This window comes from Vicia villosa, linkage group LG1 (genome assembly GCF_029867415.1).
Source record: "Vicia villosa cultivar HV-30 ecotype Madison, WI linkage group LG1, Vvil1.0, whole genome shotgun sequence".
NCBI classification, from domain to species: Eukaryota; Viridiplantae; Streptophyta; class Magnoliopsida; order Fabales; family Fabaceae; genus Vicia; species Vicia villosa.
The window spans coordinates 60,173,284-60,190,087 of record NC_081180.1 but is presented as its reverse complement, the minus strand read 5'-3'; the positions used below and the strand labels follow the sequence as shown (position 1 = coordinate 60,190,087).

The 16,804-nt window shown below is 33.2% G+C and overlaps 2 protein-coding genes across 2 annotated transcripts; both read right to left on the bottom strand.

The window, feature by feature from the left end:
* Positions 1 to 981: 981 nt before the first annotated feature.
* LOC131639118 (probable receptor-like protein kinase At2g23200) lies at positions 982 to 4,155 on the bottom strand. Its single transcript, XM_058909625.1, has one exon. The coding sequence runs from the start codon at positions 3,964 to 3,966 to the stop codon at positions 1,417 to 1,419; it is 2,550 nt and encodes an 849-aa protein (XP_058765608.1). The 5' UTR covers positions 3,967 to 4,155; the 3' UTR covers positions 982 to 1,416.
* A 2,946-nt stretch (positions 4,156 to 7,101) lies between these two features.
* On the bottom strand, positions 7,102 to 9,553 carry LOC131639112 (cytochrome P450 81E8-like). Its single transcript, XM_058909620.1, has 2 exons — positions 8,366 to 9,553; positions 7,102 to 8,173 (listed from the first exon to the last, which is right to left on the bottom strand). Exons 1-2 carry the CDS (start codon positions 9,239 to 9,241, stop codon positions 7,538 to 7,540), a joined length of 1,512 nt encoding a protein of 503 aa, XP_058765603.1. The 5' UTR covers positions 9,242 to 9,553; the 3' UTR covers positions 7,102 to 7,537.
* Positions 9,554 to 16,804: the final 7,251 nt, after the last annotated feature.

Sequence of the window (16,804 nt, the reverse complement as noted above, 5' to 3'; positions counted from 1 at the left end):
TGAGTTGTCAGACCTAGGGAATTTGGTCTATTTCTAAGGAATGGAATTCGTGAACACAAAGTTGGTGTTCTCTTGCACAAGAATAAATGTGTAAAGAAATTCAAGCAATTTCAACCATGCAATTACTCTTATTGAAACATGTACAAAGTTGAAGAAGGGCACAAATGATGAACTTGTGGATGTAACCTTGTATAAGCATCTTATTGACTCACTAAGATACCTATGCAACATTAGACCAAACATTTGCCAGAGTATTGACTTGATAAGCAAATTCATGGAGAAACCAAGATCATGCCATCAACTTGTAGCTAAAAGAATCCTCAAATACATTAAAGGCATTACAAAACATGATATACTCATTCTATATCAAAAGAACACTAGAAAGGAGGCTAATGCTTATGGCGATTCTAAATCAGATCGGAGAGGAGATCAAGATGACAAGAAAAGTACGACAATGGTTAGAGAAGTTCCAATTTCATGGAGCTCAATGAAACAAGGAATAATGACTCTATCATCTTGTGAGGGAGAATATGTTGCAGACTCTTATACAGTTTGTCAAGCATTGTGGATGAAAATGTTGTTGGAAGAATTGGAGTTTAGTGAGTTGGGAAAATCAAACTGTTAGTTGACAACAAATCAACAATTAATCTAAGTAATCATCCAATGAGTCGTGGAAGGAGCAAGCATATAGAAAGGAAGTATCATTTCTTAAGAGGCCAAATTAGCAAGGATAGATTGAATATTGCAATACTAAGTTACAACTTATAAATATTCTAACCAAGCCATTGAACAAAAAAAGGTTTGAAAGTCTCGAAAGATTGATGGGAATGAAGAGGCTAGTCCATATGAATTATGAGGTGTATTGACATTGTAATTCGGATTTAGTGGCAGATTGCTTGTAAGTGACTTGCAACACAAACAATCTATCACAAACTGAAAGTTTTAAAATTCAATTAATCAGGTACTTTTCTCTCTATATAAACTCTTGCCTATGGTGGCAACTGATTGAGATCATCAGTACCAAGCCTCTCTTTCCCTAACTACTTCTTGCATATATCTAAATTTCATCACTCTCTCTTATGTTCATTAATTTGTAAATCAAGCAATCCCAACAATAATTTACACACTTCAGTACAATAAAAACGCAGCATCTAGTATTAATGATTGAATTAGTTCATGAAAGTAGAGAGTTGGTAAAGAGAAGAAAAACCAATGACGACTTAACCACATTCCACATTCCTTGTTATAAAAGTAACTTTGATATCTCATTAAATTAATCTTATAATTGATTATTGAATTGTTTTATTCCATTAATCCTACATTTAGGAATAGACAAACCACAATAGCTAAGGATGAAAAAAAATACATGGAAACAAGGACAAACAGAAAAGTGAGATATCTAAAAAACAGCTACTCTTATGGAGACACACACGAGTTGATCGTTGTGCCTTGATTTGCTTCGCACGAAATGTTATCTAGCATCATCAACGCTGCACTTTCAGATTCATCAACCTTCCCAATAGACATGCCGTCCACTTCGACCAGTGTAGACAGAGAAAGTAAACGTTGAATATTAGAAAATTGAAGTAATGTTAAACCAATGCTAGAACTATCCTTGTGTTGTTCTAACTGAAGCTGCAAAGAATATTCCAAGTTCCACAACACATCACGCATTGTTGGTCTATCACTACCATTTTCCTGCACGCATTTTTCCACTGTCTCGCTAAATACTCTAAGCGAGTTTTCATCAATTTGCTCTTTTATGGAAGGATCAACAATCTCTTCAAGTATCCCGTTGTCTTTGCAACCCAATCTCCACTCGACCAAATTGACTTGCCCACTTGGACAAGATTGATCGATGGCTGGTCTTGCACACAACACTTCAAGTAGAACAACCCCAAAAGAATAAACATCAGATTTTTCTGTAAGCTTGAGTGATTTGAAGTAATCAGGATCAAGATATCCAAAGGTTCCTTTAACACATGTGCCGACATAAGATTCTTGATCAATAGGACCTGTCTTTGAAAGACCAAAATCAGCAAGTTTAGCAACAAGATTCTCATCAAGCAATATGTTTGTGGATTTCACATCGCGATGGATTATTCCACCAGCCACTCCTTTGTGAAGGTAATGAAGACCTTTAGCAGCACCAATACAAATCTCAAGCCTTTGCTTCCAAGTAAGAAAACTAGGCAAATTTGTATTGTACAGATTCTCTCTAAGTGTCCCCTTTTTCATATACTCATAAACAAGTATCATCTCACCGCTTTCATCACAATACCCAATTAAGGAAACAAGGTGTATGTGTCGAATCTTGGACAAAACCATTATCTCAGTTTCAAATTCAAGAAGCCCTTGGCCTGATCCCGACACACTTCGTTTCACTGCAACATTCATTCTATTCTTGAGAACTCCTTTATAAACATTTCCAAAACCACCTTTTCCTATTATCCTCTTCGCATCAAAATTCTCCGTTGCTAATTGAAGATCAAGCAATGAAATTTTCAGGCCAAGATTTATGTTAGCTAAAGGTGAACCTTGAGTTGTTTTTCCATAAGTTAATCTTCTATGAGAAATCGCTCCTGCAGCAGCTGGAATCGCCAACAAATCAGAATTATCGGGAAGTCTTTGTTTCCTTATTTTACCAATCCAAAGAAACGCAAACACCAGAACAGAAACCAGAACTAAACCTCCAACAACCGAACCCACCACCACGGGAAGACTACTAACCTTTGAATTTGAATCCAAATCATCTAACGGAATCAAACCTGATGGTTCAATCACTTTCATTAGTTCTAGGCCGTTTAAAAATGCGTTTGGTAAAGAAACCGTCACATTAGGTGTTACAGTAACCTTCAATAGCCCAGAGCCATCGGAGCGAACCACAAAATCATAATAATAAGGATCATTCAACTCAAGTGATATACCTGGGCCATTATCATTTACATTTTGAACATAAGTGTCATAAATATAGAGAAAGAAAGTGGTAAGACCAGGCTGTTGATTTGAAAAGTCACAAAAGTGAAGCCTAATGAAATGATCAATATTCTTCTCCACAGGAACACTCCAACTTATGCTTAAACCGTTAGAACCGTTTTTACTCTCTTTGGCAAATTGATAAATAATATCTGGAGCAATATATTGATTTGAATTTGGACCATCAGATTCATCATTTGCTGTGCGTTTTATATCACCACTAAAGGAACTATTCGTAGCGTTCTGTGGAGTAGTTATATAATTATCATCTGGTAACCACTCTCTCGATAAGTTATCGGTTAATCTAGTGACAGTTTCAGCACCAATGTTAAGACGGTGTTTAGTTTCCAACGCTCGAGAGAGTAAATTGCCACTATAAGTAGATAGGCCTCGACCTGTAGAACCGATGTAATTGAAACGCACTACTGAATCGGAGATAAAATGAATAGGGAGCATAAAGAGTTCTATTGCATTAACAAAGGCGAATGATGAGTTTTGAGGTGTGAAAGTTATTTTGAATCTTTTTCGGATGATTTTGACAAAATACTCTTTTATTAAAGGGGAGTAAGTGAAGTTTTTGGCATCAAAATTTTGTAAGAGAGAGAAACCGGGAACGGAAACATTGAATTGAGCAGTGGAAAGATTAGTTGGTGAAGAGAATGAAAGGAAATGAAAACGTACCATGTAGGTGTTGTTTGGGACTGTAGTAAACTCGTAAGAAGATTCAGAATGGAAAATTCTTGCTGTTTGGTAGAGAGGTGAAGGCACTAATGATTGGCTTGTTTCTGTAAAGCTTATGTCGAATAATGTTTTAGGGTAAGTAGAATTTGATTCACCAATATAGAGCTTGTTATTTTCTTTAACATTGATATCTGATCCACAGTTGATGAAGTAAGTGTCTTGGATATTGTATAGTCCGAGTGAGGGAAATTGCAGTGATGAAAATTGAAGAAGAAAAGTAAGTAAAATGAAAGAGTGTTGAATTGCCATGGGTATTGATAAATTTTTGAAGCTATGATGATATTAACGACTGCAGTTCTTTAGAAGTAGGGGGGAGAACCAATGAAGAAGAGTTAGATAAGTGGAAGAGAAGACTTGAGCTTTGGACTGTTGTCAAGTCGTCAGCTTTGAAGTTTCTTCTTCCTTGTTTCTATTTCTATTTTTAAAAGTATATGTAGAAGATGAATTATATTTGAGATATGAAAAATGAAAGTTTCAACTTTCCGTTAAAACGTGATCGGTTGGTTTGGAATTTAGACGCAGTCAATCTTATTACGTCTGTCAGTTAATATAATTTAGCATTTAAATAATTGTTTGTATGATAACTTTGTTGCTTCGGAGGTATCTTCTTGTTGATAGACTTTTAAGCAAATTTATTCTTCTTCGTTTGAAGGAGATTATTTGAAGGTTCTACCCGATATTGATTCTTCGAGATTTTTTCCTTGATGTTAAGTTTCTCAATATATCACTTGTTGAGACTTTCTCCTTCCTTGTTTCGAGAATATTTGTAGGTATTAGTATAAACAATAATGCTACCTTGATACCAAATTATGATATCAAATACTACATCGTATACACTGTTCATCTATTTATAAGGTGAATAGTGTTTTTTAATTAAAATAAATTACTTCTTCCGTTCTATATTATTTGTCACATTTGATCATTTCACATAGATTAAGAAACAGTAATAAATGAAAGAGAATATTGATTTTATCAAATTGTCATTTTGGGAGAGAGTGGAGTATTTTTTTTTTTTTTAAATTAAAAAATATTTTTAAAATTTATTTGATGATAGAAATATAAGAATGTGTCATTAACCAACTTTACAATTATATTAACCACAAAATGTACATCGTTAACAACTTATTTTACTTATAATTCATTAACATCTTTCACTATTTAATTAACCAATTAATACATACTATTAACTATGTTCTTGTTCTGACACTAAATTATAAATGTATTAACTAACTTTTGCATTTCATTAACCAACTTTATTTCACTATTTAATTTTTTTTTTTTTTTGAGATCTCATGTTATAAATTGTATTAGCCAATTTTATACATAATATTAATCAAAGTTGATTTATTATGTAATATTTAATATTTGATGTCATAACTCTGGATAACCATACTCTTAACTAGAGGTGTCAATTTATGGGGCCAATTAATTTGAACCCCAGCCCCATAATAATGGGGCCTAAAAAAAATTCAAAAATAATAGGCCCTTAAACACATAGGGCCCAAACTTAAAAGGCCCCAAAATTTAAAAGAGGGTCATTAGGCCCCAAATCAAATAAAATTTTAATTTTAATTTAAAAAATAAAATAATAAAAAATTCAAAAATAATAACTTTTAAACAAAATAAATATATTAAAAATTATAAATAAATAAAAAGTTTTTAAAAATTTTTTTTAAAAAAAAAATTAAAAAATTGCACTAAAGAAATTCTAAAACTAAAAAAATAACTATTTAGAAAAAACTAATAGATTATCCTAAAATGGCCGTTGTCGCAACTTGTAAAACAAATTTGTATTATCCTAAAGTGTGTATGATAAAGATCAAATTTTGTTAAAGATCATAAAATAATAATTATTTTTAGTACAAACATGCAGTTATTATTAATAGATTAATTATATAAAAACATTTTATATTAAATTTATACAAATTCAAGTATGTGGGAATAGTTCATCTGATATTTATTGGTTGTCATAATAGATACAAACAGTTGGTACAACATTCAACCATTGCATTTTTGTAATAGTTTTTCGTATTGTACTAATATAAATTAATTATATAAATTAACAACTATAGACTATATGAATTGTATATTTAATTTACGGGTGGTGATATTTATAGTAAAAAATAAAACATCAAACTTATTTAATTTGCATATCTGTGTAGGACCTAAATTCACAAATTGGCTTAAATTGGATTCAAAATATATTCATAAAATTTTGAAATTTCTAAAACTGCATTTAATTTAAAAAAAAAATTCAAAAAATTACAACACTTGTTTAAAAAATTCGATAGTTAAATCCGGTATGTTAAATTTATTTTTTAAAAAAACGGTCAAAATTCTTTTCAAACTTTGTAAAATACACTATCAAATTTTTCATTTGTAGTATCAGATTTTTCGTGAGTATGCAATATAAATTGAGGGGTGGCACCACAAATTCTCATCAAAAAATTACTTAAGTTAAAATATATATATATCTTTTTTGTTTTGATAGGTGTTTATTTTAAAACTATTTAGATAGATGGACTAAACTAATCAATACTTTTAAATTAAAGAACGAAATTTATATTTTGTAAATTTAAAGAAATAAATCGACTGATTTTTTACAACTTCAGAAGACTGAATTGCATATTTTGTAAAATAAATGCAACCATACTATCAAACTGAACAAATGAGAATAAATAAAGAACACATAGCAAAATAAATGCAAGATTACAAGAGTAATAATCTATATTGGAACTAGAAATGAAATTTTTGAAACAAAATAAGGCCCCTCAATAGAGCCCAAAAATAACACATTAATTAAGGGGCCTAAAATTTTGGGGCCTAAAAAATTTCTCATTAACAAAGGGCTTAATAAAGTAGGGCTTTAGTGGGGCTAAAAAATTGGGGCTTTGAAAAATTTGGCTTATTTGACAGCTCTACTCTTAACCAAGTCTTTATATACTATCAACCAAAGTTGTTTTAGTGTAAAAACTATAAAAAAAAAATTATTGTTCAGTGTATTTGTGAACATTAACTACGGTATAGGTGTAATATTTAGTATGAAAATAGTGGTGTGTATTAGATTATGTAATATTCTCTCATTGGGCTTTAGTAATGCTCTTTCATTGGGCTTTAGTAATATTAGGATTGGGCCTGTTATCTGTATATATAGCCCATGTGTGGTAATGTAATACACAAGTCCATTTCATATTTTTCCATTGAATTCAAATCGTGAGTTTACCGCCAAGATGGAAACTCATCTTCTTCATTCATTCCTTGTACTGTAATATTGTGGAATACTAAAGCTTTTTTAAATTTGTTCAAAATATTATAAATAGACTAATTAACTGTTTTAAAATATAATAAGTGTAAATACTAAATAGTTTAGAAGAGAAAGGATGGTTAAAAGAAAACAATATTATTTATTATATTTTTTTTACAAACAAATTGTTTTAGATATATATTAAAAAGAGACAAGGATATTAAATTCCTAAATTTGTACTTGAGAGTTGATGCATAAATCTTTGTATGTGTTCAACGTCTCACCACCAATGGCTCAAATTGTAATTTAATATCCTTATTTTAAACACAACTTATGTTAAGGTGAAAGAAAAACATATCACTTTATGATACATGAATAACTTCATATAGTCACTAAAGAATATTGGGTTTAATGGAGATCCTCTAGCAGTGTAAAAGTTTTACACTATTATTCAATAATAATGTATCACTACAATCTCATATGAGTTATTTAAAATTTTCAATCTGATTTATCATAATTCTTTTTTTCTGAAGTGATTTAAACTTCATATTCTTTTTTTCTGAAGTGATTAATGATTTACTCCATGGACATCTTTTCATCTGCTTCAAGAAAAACCTTGTTGATGACATTAAAACGAGCTTTACACATGGCTTCTAAGGGAATTAGCTTCGGTGTAGTGGCCCCTTTTCCTTCACTCATATCAATTTCTTTCTCACTTATTCTTTTCCAATCAAAACATTGAATACATTGAGCCAATGTTAAACTTACTGTACGCTGCCCCAAATTTGCTCCTGGACAAGCCCTTCTTCCCAATCCAAATGGTATCAACTTTTCAGCTTCCCCTTCTTTCTCAAATCTCTCTGGCTTGAACTGTGTTGGATCACTCCATAGCTGAGAATCTCTATGAATTGCCCAAGCATTAACCAACAAAATAGTACCCTTTGGAACATTATAACCTCCTATGGTGCAATCTTCCGAAGAAAAATGGGGCGCCAGTAATGCAAATGCGGGATGCAACCGAAATGTCTCGTGGATTATGTTTTGAAGGTAAGGGAGTTTTGAAATATCTGATTCTTCTACTAAGCGATCTTGCCCTATGTTGGTATCGATTTCTTCTTTAGCCTTCTTCAACACTTCTGGATGATTTAGTAATGCAGACATTGCCCATTCTAATGTTGTAGCTGATGTTTCTGTTCCTCCAAGGATCATAACCTGTCAATGCAAAACAAAATTGGTTCTAATTGATAAAATGTGTGAAATCATTAACACTGACACGTTGACATCTATACTAATTTGAAATAAATAAATAAAATATAATCACGTGTATCAAAATCGTGTATCAAAATCATGTTGGTATATGATACGCGTCAGACAACCCGATCATATAGAAAGAAGGCAACTTACCAGAACAATCCCTTTGATGATTTGATCAGTATAATACTCTGGTTGCGATTTTTGCAAGTTCAAGAGATGATCAATCATGGTATTCCCATTCTCCTTCTTTCTTCGATGTTCATCAACTAGACCCTGCAAGAACCCGTCAAATCTTCTACTAATTCTCTTCAACCTCTTCTCATAACTACCAAAATCAAACAACCTAAAAATCCAAACAAATTCGCTAGGATTACTCGATCCTCCCACCGATATAAACTCGGTAATCACCTCCCTAAATCTCTTGGCTTCTTCCTCATCACTCACGTAACAATCCTCTCCATAATACCTTTTTCCAGCTATCATTCTCATTATCATGTTAAAAGTCATCTCCGAAAACCTCGACTTCAATTCCACTTTGGCAAAACTATCTCCACTATCACGAGCTAGCTTTTGCATGAGTTTCTTGATTTCATCTTTTCTGATTCCTAAAAAGGAATTCAAACGGTGAGATGAAAGGATCTCCAGGGAGATTATGCGGCGAACGTTACGCCAGTGATCGCCGTAAGGTGCCACTGTAACGGCGGTGTAGTTGTAGCCTAAGTGTTTTCCGGCGAGAAGAGGTGGACGGTTTGCTAAAACGGTGTCGTTTTTGGTGAAACATTCGTGTACGACGGAAGGTGATGAAACGACTACGACTAAACGAGAACCGAAGCGTAGGGAAAAGACTTGACCGTATTTTAGTGAGAGATTGTGGAGAGTGCGGTGAAGTGGGTGTTTGAGTTGGTAAATGTTTCCAATTATGGGAATACTCAGTGGACCTGGTGGAAGGTTTCTGAGTTTTTTTGTTGAGATTATGAGAAATTTTAGTGTTATAAGAGAAATAACAGCAAGAATGATGTAATACATTTTTCTTTCTGATAGGTACAAAATATTCCGAGCGCAACCGCAGACTAATCTCTTGAGTCGGGAAGAATGGTAAAGAGTCTTTAATTGCCAAAGTGGTGATATTGATTCTATGATCTGTTATTATGCAGATGAATGTTGCATGTTGCTTTATAAATAGGAGTTTGGGTTGGTTTTGGGGTTATAATAATCTAAGTTGTTGAGCTGTTGTTAATTGTAGTCTTTGATCTTGACTTGTCACGAGATTTGTTATTCTTTCTTCTAAAAGTGTTTTTTTGACAAATCTTCATCTGGATGTTGGTGTGTTTGAAACGGAATGAATTTGAGCCATGGAAATAGAAATGTGCTGTTTATTTGATAAGATATGATGTAGGTTTATGATGTTTTTAAGAAACATTTACAATCAGATGTTTAGAAAGATATTTTGGCCTTCTTGAAAATTCTTTTTTATCTTGGACTAGTAAGAAGTTGAGCACTTCTTGAAATTGGCTTCTAAAATTAAGTCAGCATTGTCACCTTTAGGGTCAGAGGAAGGAAATAAAATACTAATCAAAAAATACAAAATTAAATGGATATTAAAATGTTTAATTAAATGTAATTGAAACAGATTTAATATTGTTTTTTTATAACAAAAAAAAATATTATCTATTTATTTATTTTGATTTTAATATAATATAGTTTAAACATAAATATATGGCTGTTCTTTTTGGATAACAAAACTAATCATATTAAAAATTATATTTATAAATTTAGGAGATACAACATTATTCTTCATAAGTTTTTGGACTTTTTGTAAAATATCAACGGCTTCTGATGGTAAAAAATTTAAAAGTGTCAAAGACAAATGATATGAAAATACTGATTGTCGGAACACGCTTTCTCATGTTTGACCATTTAATTTGAAGCAACTTTAAGAGTTGTCTGTCTCACAGTAAAACCTCCTATCCTCAGTCCCACCAGTGTAGAAACTCTACTCAAGTCCACACAGACATGTTTCCGTCCTATTCACCCATACGCCATAACATCTATTGGTCTAAGTGTTGATCTCTCTCATGTGGGTCAATCAAAAAATTCACATGTACCTCTTTCTTCACATATACTTCGGTCCACTAAAATATATCAAACAATAGATCTCTAACAAGGTCATGCCGGTATTTGAAGCCTAAGCTCCCTACAATGAATTATGTGTTACCCAAATGTATCCAAACATTTCTTACGACAAACAGAACAAACCTTATCAATAGGAAATAAAAGAAACATAAAGTGGTATCTTAGGATAGTACGGTACTCCACGGGTGACATATGTTGGCCTAGCCAGTCAATAGGAATAGCAAGGAGAAAGTCTTGAGTATGTGCGACTTGCAAACAACCAAAAACTACTTTTTGTCTTGTGGTCATGTCAAACATTACATCCATGTCCCTAACTGTTTTACTAAAAAGTGCACTCGCCAAAACATGGTGTGCTTTAGGAGGGACACTATACATGCTAGTAAAACTGCTGAGGTCAAAATCTGGAATCGCAACCCTAAGAACATCCAAAGCTCTATCAAAATCTGAGTCCATATCACATACACCGCTATCTCTCAAAATATGATCTTGTAACACCCAAGATTGGCCCTAGAAACCACAAAAGCGTATGAGGCAACCTCTATTGTTGAGTACAAATTCAATTCCCTAACTCTAATGGGTAAAGAAAGTCGTCCTCCATTGAAAGTCCCTGAAGAAAGGACCTCTAACGACATCAATGTCTTAAGCTAATATTCAGAACTCTTTATCAAACCAAATTGCTCCTTCCTCCATATGATTAGATTGACATGTTCTTAGGCAAAATAAAATTTGGAAATACCCATGTAGAATTGAAGTAGAAGAAATTCACTATGAGGATCCCTTAGTTGCGATAGAAGATGCATTAGCTCAATATCCCTATAAGCTCTCTTCATGGACAACCCTTTGATAAAGTCGTCCTCTTGACTAACAGACCCTCCAAGCAACTTCATCCCCAACATCAACCTCCTAATGCCCGAAGGGAACAAATCCTCACGAAGTTTACTACCATCACATGAAGGTCAAAATGTCTCAGTCTTACATATTCAATACGAGTCCTAATCTTGGACTTGTCTCCCAAATGATGTCAAATGCTTTAGCTACCTTTTATGAATCCTCTATAATAGTCCCATCAACAAGATTCCAGGCATGAAAAAAAAGCTTATAATTGTCTCTAACATGATGAATTACTGGATGTAACACAGGAGTAAAAAGGAGCCTTCCTAACGAGTCACATTGTTACACTCTAGTGGCTGACATAATATGTCCTCCCCAAGGTACAACCTCGTTGCTTGGCCATAAAGAAACTCAACCCACAAAAAAATAAATGGAAATCTTACCCTTACCTCATGCAATAGGATTGGTTGCTTTACCAAGCTGGAAATTTTGAGAAATCTACTGTGAGCATAGCCAAAGAACCATCTCTGTGTCACTTGCTTAATACCATGTTGGCACTATGCAAAATAGATTCAACACCACCCGACACCCCAACCCAAACTGAAAGTCATTGTGATAAAGTGCCATATCTTTATTGATCCATTTCATATCGATTTTGGATACCAACCATCTCCAAATAGAATACACAGCAACTGGTCGTATTCCACCATCAAGCTTTAACAATATTGTCAAGCGTGTATAGGCAACAAACTCTGCCAAACTCATAGGACATCTTCCTCCTAACCATAAGTTAACTATTAGAGTGATTACATATAAAAAAATCGCCACAATATAAATAGAATGTTTCTAATATATATTGAATACACAAACCATCTCTACCACATAATGTCCCTTTAGTGTGTTTATAAAGTTGGATTTCAAACTCAATATCTCTAATTAAATTGAAAAAAATCTTTATCATTTCATTAAAGTGTTTTGTTAATAAACTTTGTTGTTAATGGCTCTTTAAAACCAAAAAAAATGGACAGTTGGTTCTTAAACATAATTATTAGGTAGGAGACTATGATCAAAGTTTAAATTAGAAAATGCGATTGTGTAGTAAATTTCTATTAATGATTGTGGTATTGTCTGTAATAATGAAAAACATAGTTACTTTCAAAAATTATATATTCACTAATTCACATAACGTCCTTTATGATATGTTCAACAATATTAATATTCTATACACAAAATGTAGTATGTGCTATGTAAGTTTTGATGAAATGCATTTCAAATGGAAAATCCATTAAAGAATTTTAGAGAACAAAATTATACTTATTAAAAAGTAAAGAAAAATGGTATTGATAATGAGAATGTTGATTACAATAAGATTTATATAATATATTACTTAAGAGATGAAACACTTGAATTGAACATGTAATATATGATATGATCTTCATGTTACTGCTTTCGTTCTAGAACCATAAATAGATAAAGATGTGGAAGCTGTAGCGGAGTAGAGTTTTTGATGTAGCAAAGAGGGGTGTATATGCAAGGTTAGTACAAGTCAGTATATGAACAAGTATAAAGTATTCAAATTATGTTTGGAACTTGTTACTTGATTCGCCGTCATTCCATATATATATATGGGAGAGAAATAATGGTCTCGCTGTTTTTCAAGCGTGGTATACTGAGGACTTTTGGATGTGCATGAGGCATAAATCTCCTACAACAAGGTATATGATAGTCCTACGATAAGGAGAAGATTCTTGAAACATAATTATGTATTCGTCAAGGAGGCTTTGGCCCGGAATGAGTTATCTCAAGGTGGTCGATCCAAGAGGAATATGGTCGGCCCAGAACAGTTGCCCCCTGTAGCGGTAAAAAATACTCGAACATGTTCTCACACTCGAAATATAAACAGAGTCGCCATCAAATTTTATTTATTCCAAGAAGGAAAGGGAAAATATCGATAAAACCCATAAAATAAAAGGAAAATGGATAAGATGGTCATCGTAACCAAATTAGGGTTCGGGAGTCGGTTAAGCAAGGGGAAGGTGTTAGCACCCCTCACCTCCATCGTATTTGATGGGACCCATTTAGTTAGTTTTGTGATCGAGTGTTAGCGTAATGTTTGTGTTCTTTAGCTTATTAATCGAGGAAAGATAAAAGGGAAGGTTTTAGGTTTTTTATTATTTATCGTGAAGAAAAAGAAATGATTTTTTATTATTGTGCTCGCCAAGACGTTTGTGTCTGTCATTGACCATTTGGACATATAATAATAATAATAATAATAATAATAATAATAATAATAATAATAATAATAATAATAATAATAATGGTTATAAACTAAAGAATTAAAATAAAAATGCAAAAAGGACTTAAAGTTAAAATGTAGTCTAAAACACACATATTTTCACTCTTTTTGTTTTTTTTTTTTTACTAAATGATAAAAAAACTAAAATAAATCTAAACTTAAAATAAAAATAATATTAAAACTAAAATTAATCTAAACTAAAAATAAAAATAATATTAAAACTAAAATTAATCTAAACTAAACTATCTAAAGCTGTTTTTTTTATAAATCAAATTAACTAAAAATTAAAACATGCGAAAATGCAAATGAAAGCTATTTTTTGTCGACTTTAATAAAAGTCTAATTTTTTCAAAATATGCAACACGATGCAATGTGTGAACGATGAATGCAGATGAAATAAAATGCGACAAGTCAAAAATGAATGAAATGCGGGTCAAAAATTGGGGGATGACAAATGCCCCTATTTAATTATCTTCAGCCATGGTATCAGTGGCGGAAGGTAGTTAAATACAGAAGGACCCAAATTTTTGTCCTTCTTATGCAAATGAAATGCAATGTAATGGAATGCGTGGACTCTTTTTCTGAATGCAGTATGATATGAGACAGACTCTGAACTTTGTGGGAATATGGTGCCACAAGAGAAAGACTACTGTTGGAGGAACTTATGAAAATAGGGATAAAACTCTGGGTAAAAAGATAGTAGGAACGTCTAAGAGTGGCCTTGAATGAGGTGAAAAACACTGGGGACTGCGACATCCAATTACTGGCTTCGGATGACAACAAAAGAACAAGACATCCAATCACTGGCTTTGGACAACAACAAAATAACATGACATCCAATGATTGGCTTTGGACGACAACAAAGTAACATGACATCCAATCACTGGCTTTGGACGACAACAAAATAACATGACATCCAATCACTGGCTTTGGATGGCAACAAAATAACATGACATCCAATCACTGGCTTTGGATGGCAAACAACAGATTATGACATCTGATTACTGGCTTGGGATGGCAAAGATAATGACATCCGATTACTGGCTTGGGATGGCAAAAATGATGACATCCAATCACTGGCTTTGGATGGCGACAATAGATTATGACATTCGATTACTGGCTTTGGATGGCAACAACAGATTATGACATCCGATTACTAGCTTGGGATGGCAAAGAAACGATTATGGCATCCAATTGCTGGCTTGGGATGGCAAAGAAACGATTATGGCATCCAATTACTGGCTTTGGATGAAAGAAAGAAGCAATACGTCCATAGAATAGCATTGGACAGAAAGATGGTCAGATGAATATACATCTGCTTTGATAGGTGCCAATTAAGTTGGACTTAGACCGCAAGGTAAGATGTTGATAACAACGGGACCTCGATAAAATGAGTATGAATTTTATTTGGATGCATGATTTTGAATTTTCCATGCATGGTATGTGAATGATCAATGTAATGCAATTGGTTATGACAACTGAAGTAGACTCTTTTGTGAAGGAAGATTGGAACTCTGATTCCTCAACACAAGAACACTGTCAACATGGTCTTGTCACACTGATGATCCTTTTGGGGAGGATTGATAAACTGCTCGGGGGTCGTTAAAGGAAATTGCCCCTGATTGACTGATTGTTAACTGATCCTTGCTTCAGTTCTTGAAATGAATGTTGGTAATACTTGCCTTAGTATAAGTCTTGAACAACAGGATCTTGAAGTAATGTGCCCCTGATAGGATCACTGATCAAGTTTCTCGACTGTTTAAATTTCCTAGAAGATGAGTGCTTACTTGCAAATAGAATGTTCATTCAAGAATGGTAATTTTAATGCAACGCTCAAAGCGTGTTTTGAAATCAAAATCATTGATTGGAATGATGCTATTGATGTAAAGCAAAGTAATCAAAGGTCCAAACACAACGGTCTAGACATTCATAGTGAAATATGAAGAAAAGGTCTGGTAAAACAAATGACTTGCAAAACTCTTTAGGAGTCAGGTTAACGCAACCTTGTTATAGTATGCTTTCAAAATAAACCTTGCTTCAATTAGGTCTTTTGATGGTTGTAACGTGGTTTGGTTCACGGTTTCATAAACAAAGGATATAAGCTCAAAGTATATTTGTACCCACCCCATTCTTCGTGATGATCTTCAGTCCTACGTCAAATTAATTCAAACTATGCATTCAGGTTCCAAGAGGCTTTGGAATTGCACCTATGATAATGATGATGTTCATAAGGGAATTTTTGAGATGGCATTCACTTCTTCCTTTTGATAGTCACAACATTTTATTTTTGTTCAAGGAATTTATTGACTTCTCTTTTTTATCTTTCTTTTGATATCCCTAACTTTTGCCTAAACTGTTTTATTTGAGATCACAGTCAGCGGGATGCCCCTAATTTTCCCTAAGTCTCCTTCGTAGGTTTTGACTTAGCGGGCTTTTTTCCTTTGATTTTTTTTTTGATATTGGAAAGATAGTGACTGCCTTGATAATGATTAATGATAACCATCTTGGTCACTTTTGATTGAAACCCTTATTGGAAGGCATACTTACTGATTCTCTTGAAACTGAATGCACAATCAAATTAACTGAGAACTACCTTGCCCCACGTTAAAATTGCGGGTTTTTCATACAGAAAGAAACACCAACTTCTAGGCTCAAAGGGGTTGACTAGGGATTAACTTCCTTATTTATCCAGTGTTTGAGAATGGAAACAATGCATGTACATCATCAAAAAAGTTCTATTTGAAACCATACAATCCAACAACTTGGGTATTTTTTTGTCATCATCCTCCCTCCAATCTTTGCATAAACAAAAGTTTGATAAAGAAAGTGAACTATATATATATATATATATATATTAAAAGAAAGCACAAAGATAGGCATAATGAATGTAAATGAATTGATTCAAATATGTAATGCTCATTTCATTAAAATTAACATTCAGGATAAAACAAAGTTCAAATGCAGTACACAAAACAAAATAAGGAAATTGCAAACAGAAGAAAACAAGGCCTAGTGACTAATCAGTGACGAGGAGGAGCTATCTTGTCTAAAACACTTGGCTTTAGGAGAGTAACTCGTCATTCTCAGTCTTCAGCCACTCTTGTACTGCTCAGGCAAAGGATTCTTGACAACATTGGGATTGGTATCCTTGAAATATATCATATTTACTTTAATCAACTTTTGCACTCTAGTCTTCAGTGCATAGCAACCTACCAAGTCATGGCCTATACCACCTTGATGAAACTCACAATGAAGGTTAGATCGAAATCATTTTGGAGGAGGATCTCGAATGGGAGGGGGAGCCCTAGTTGTAATCAACCCTTTATGAA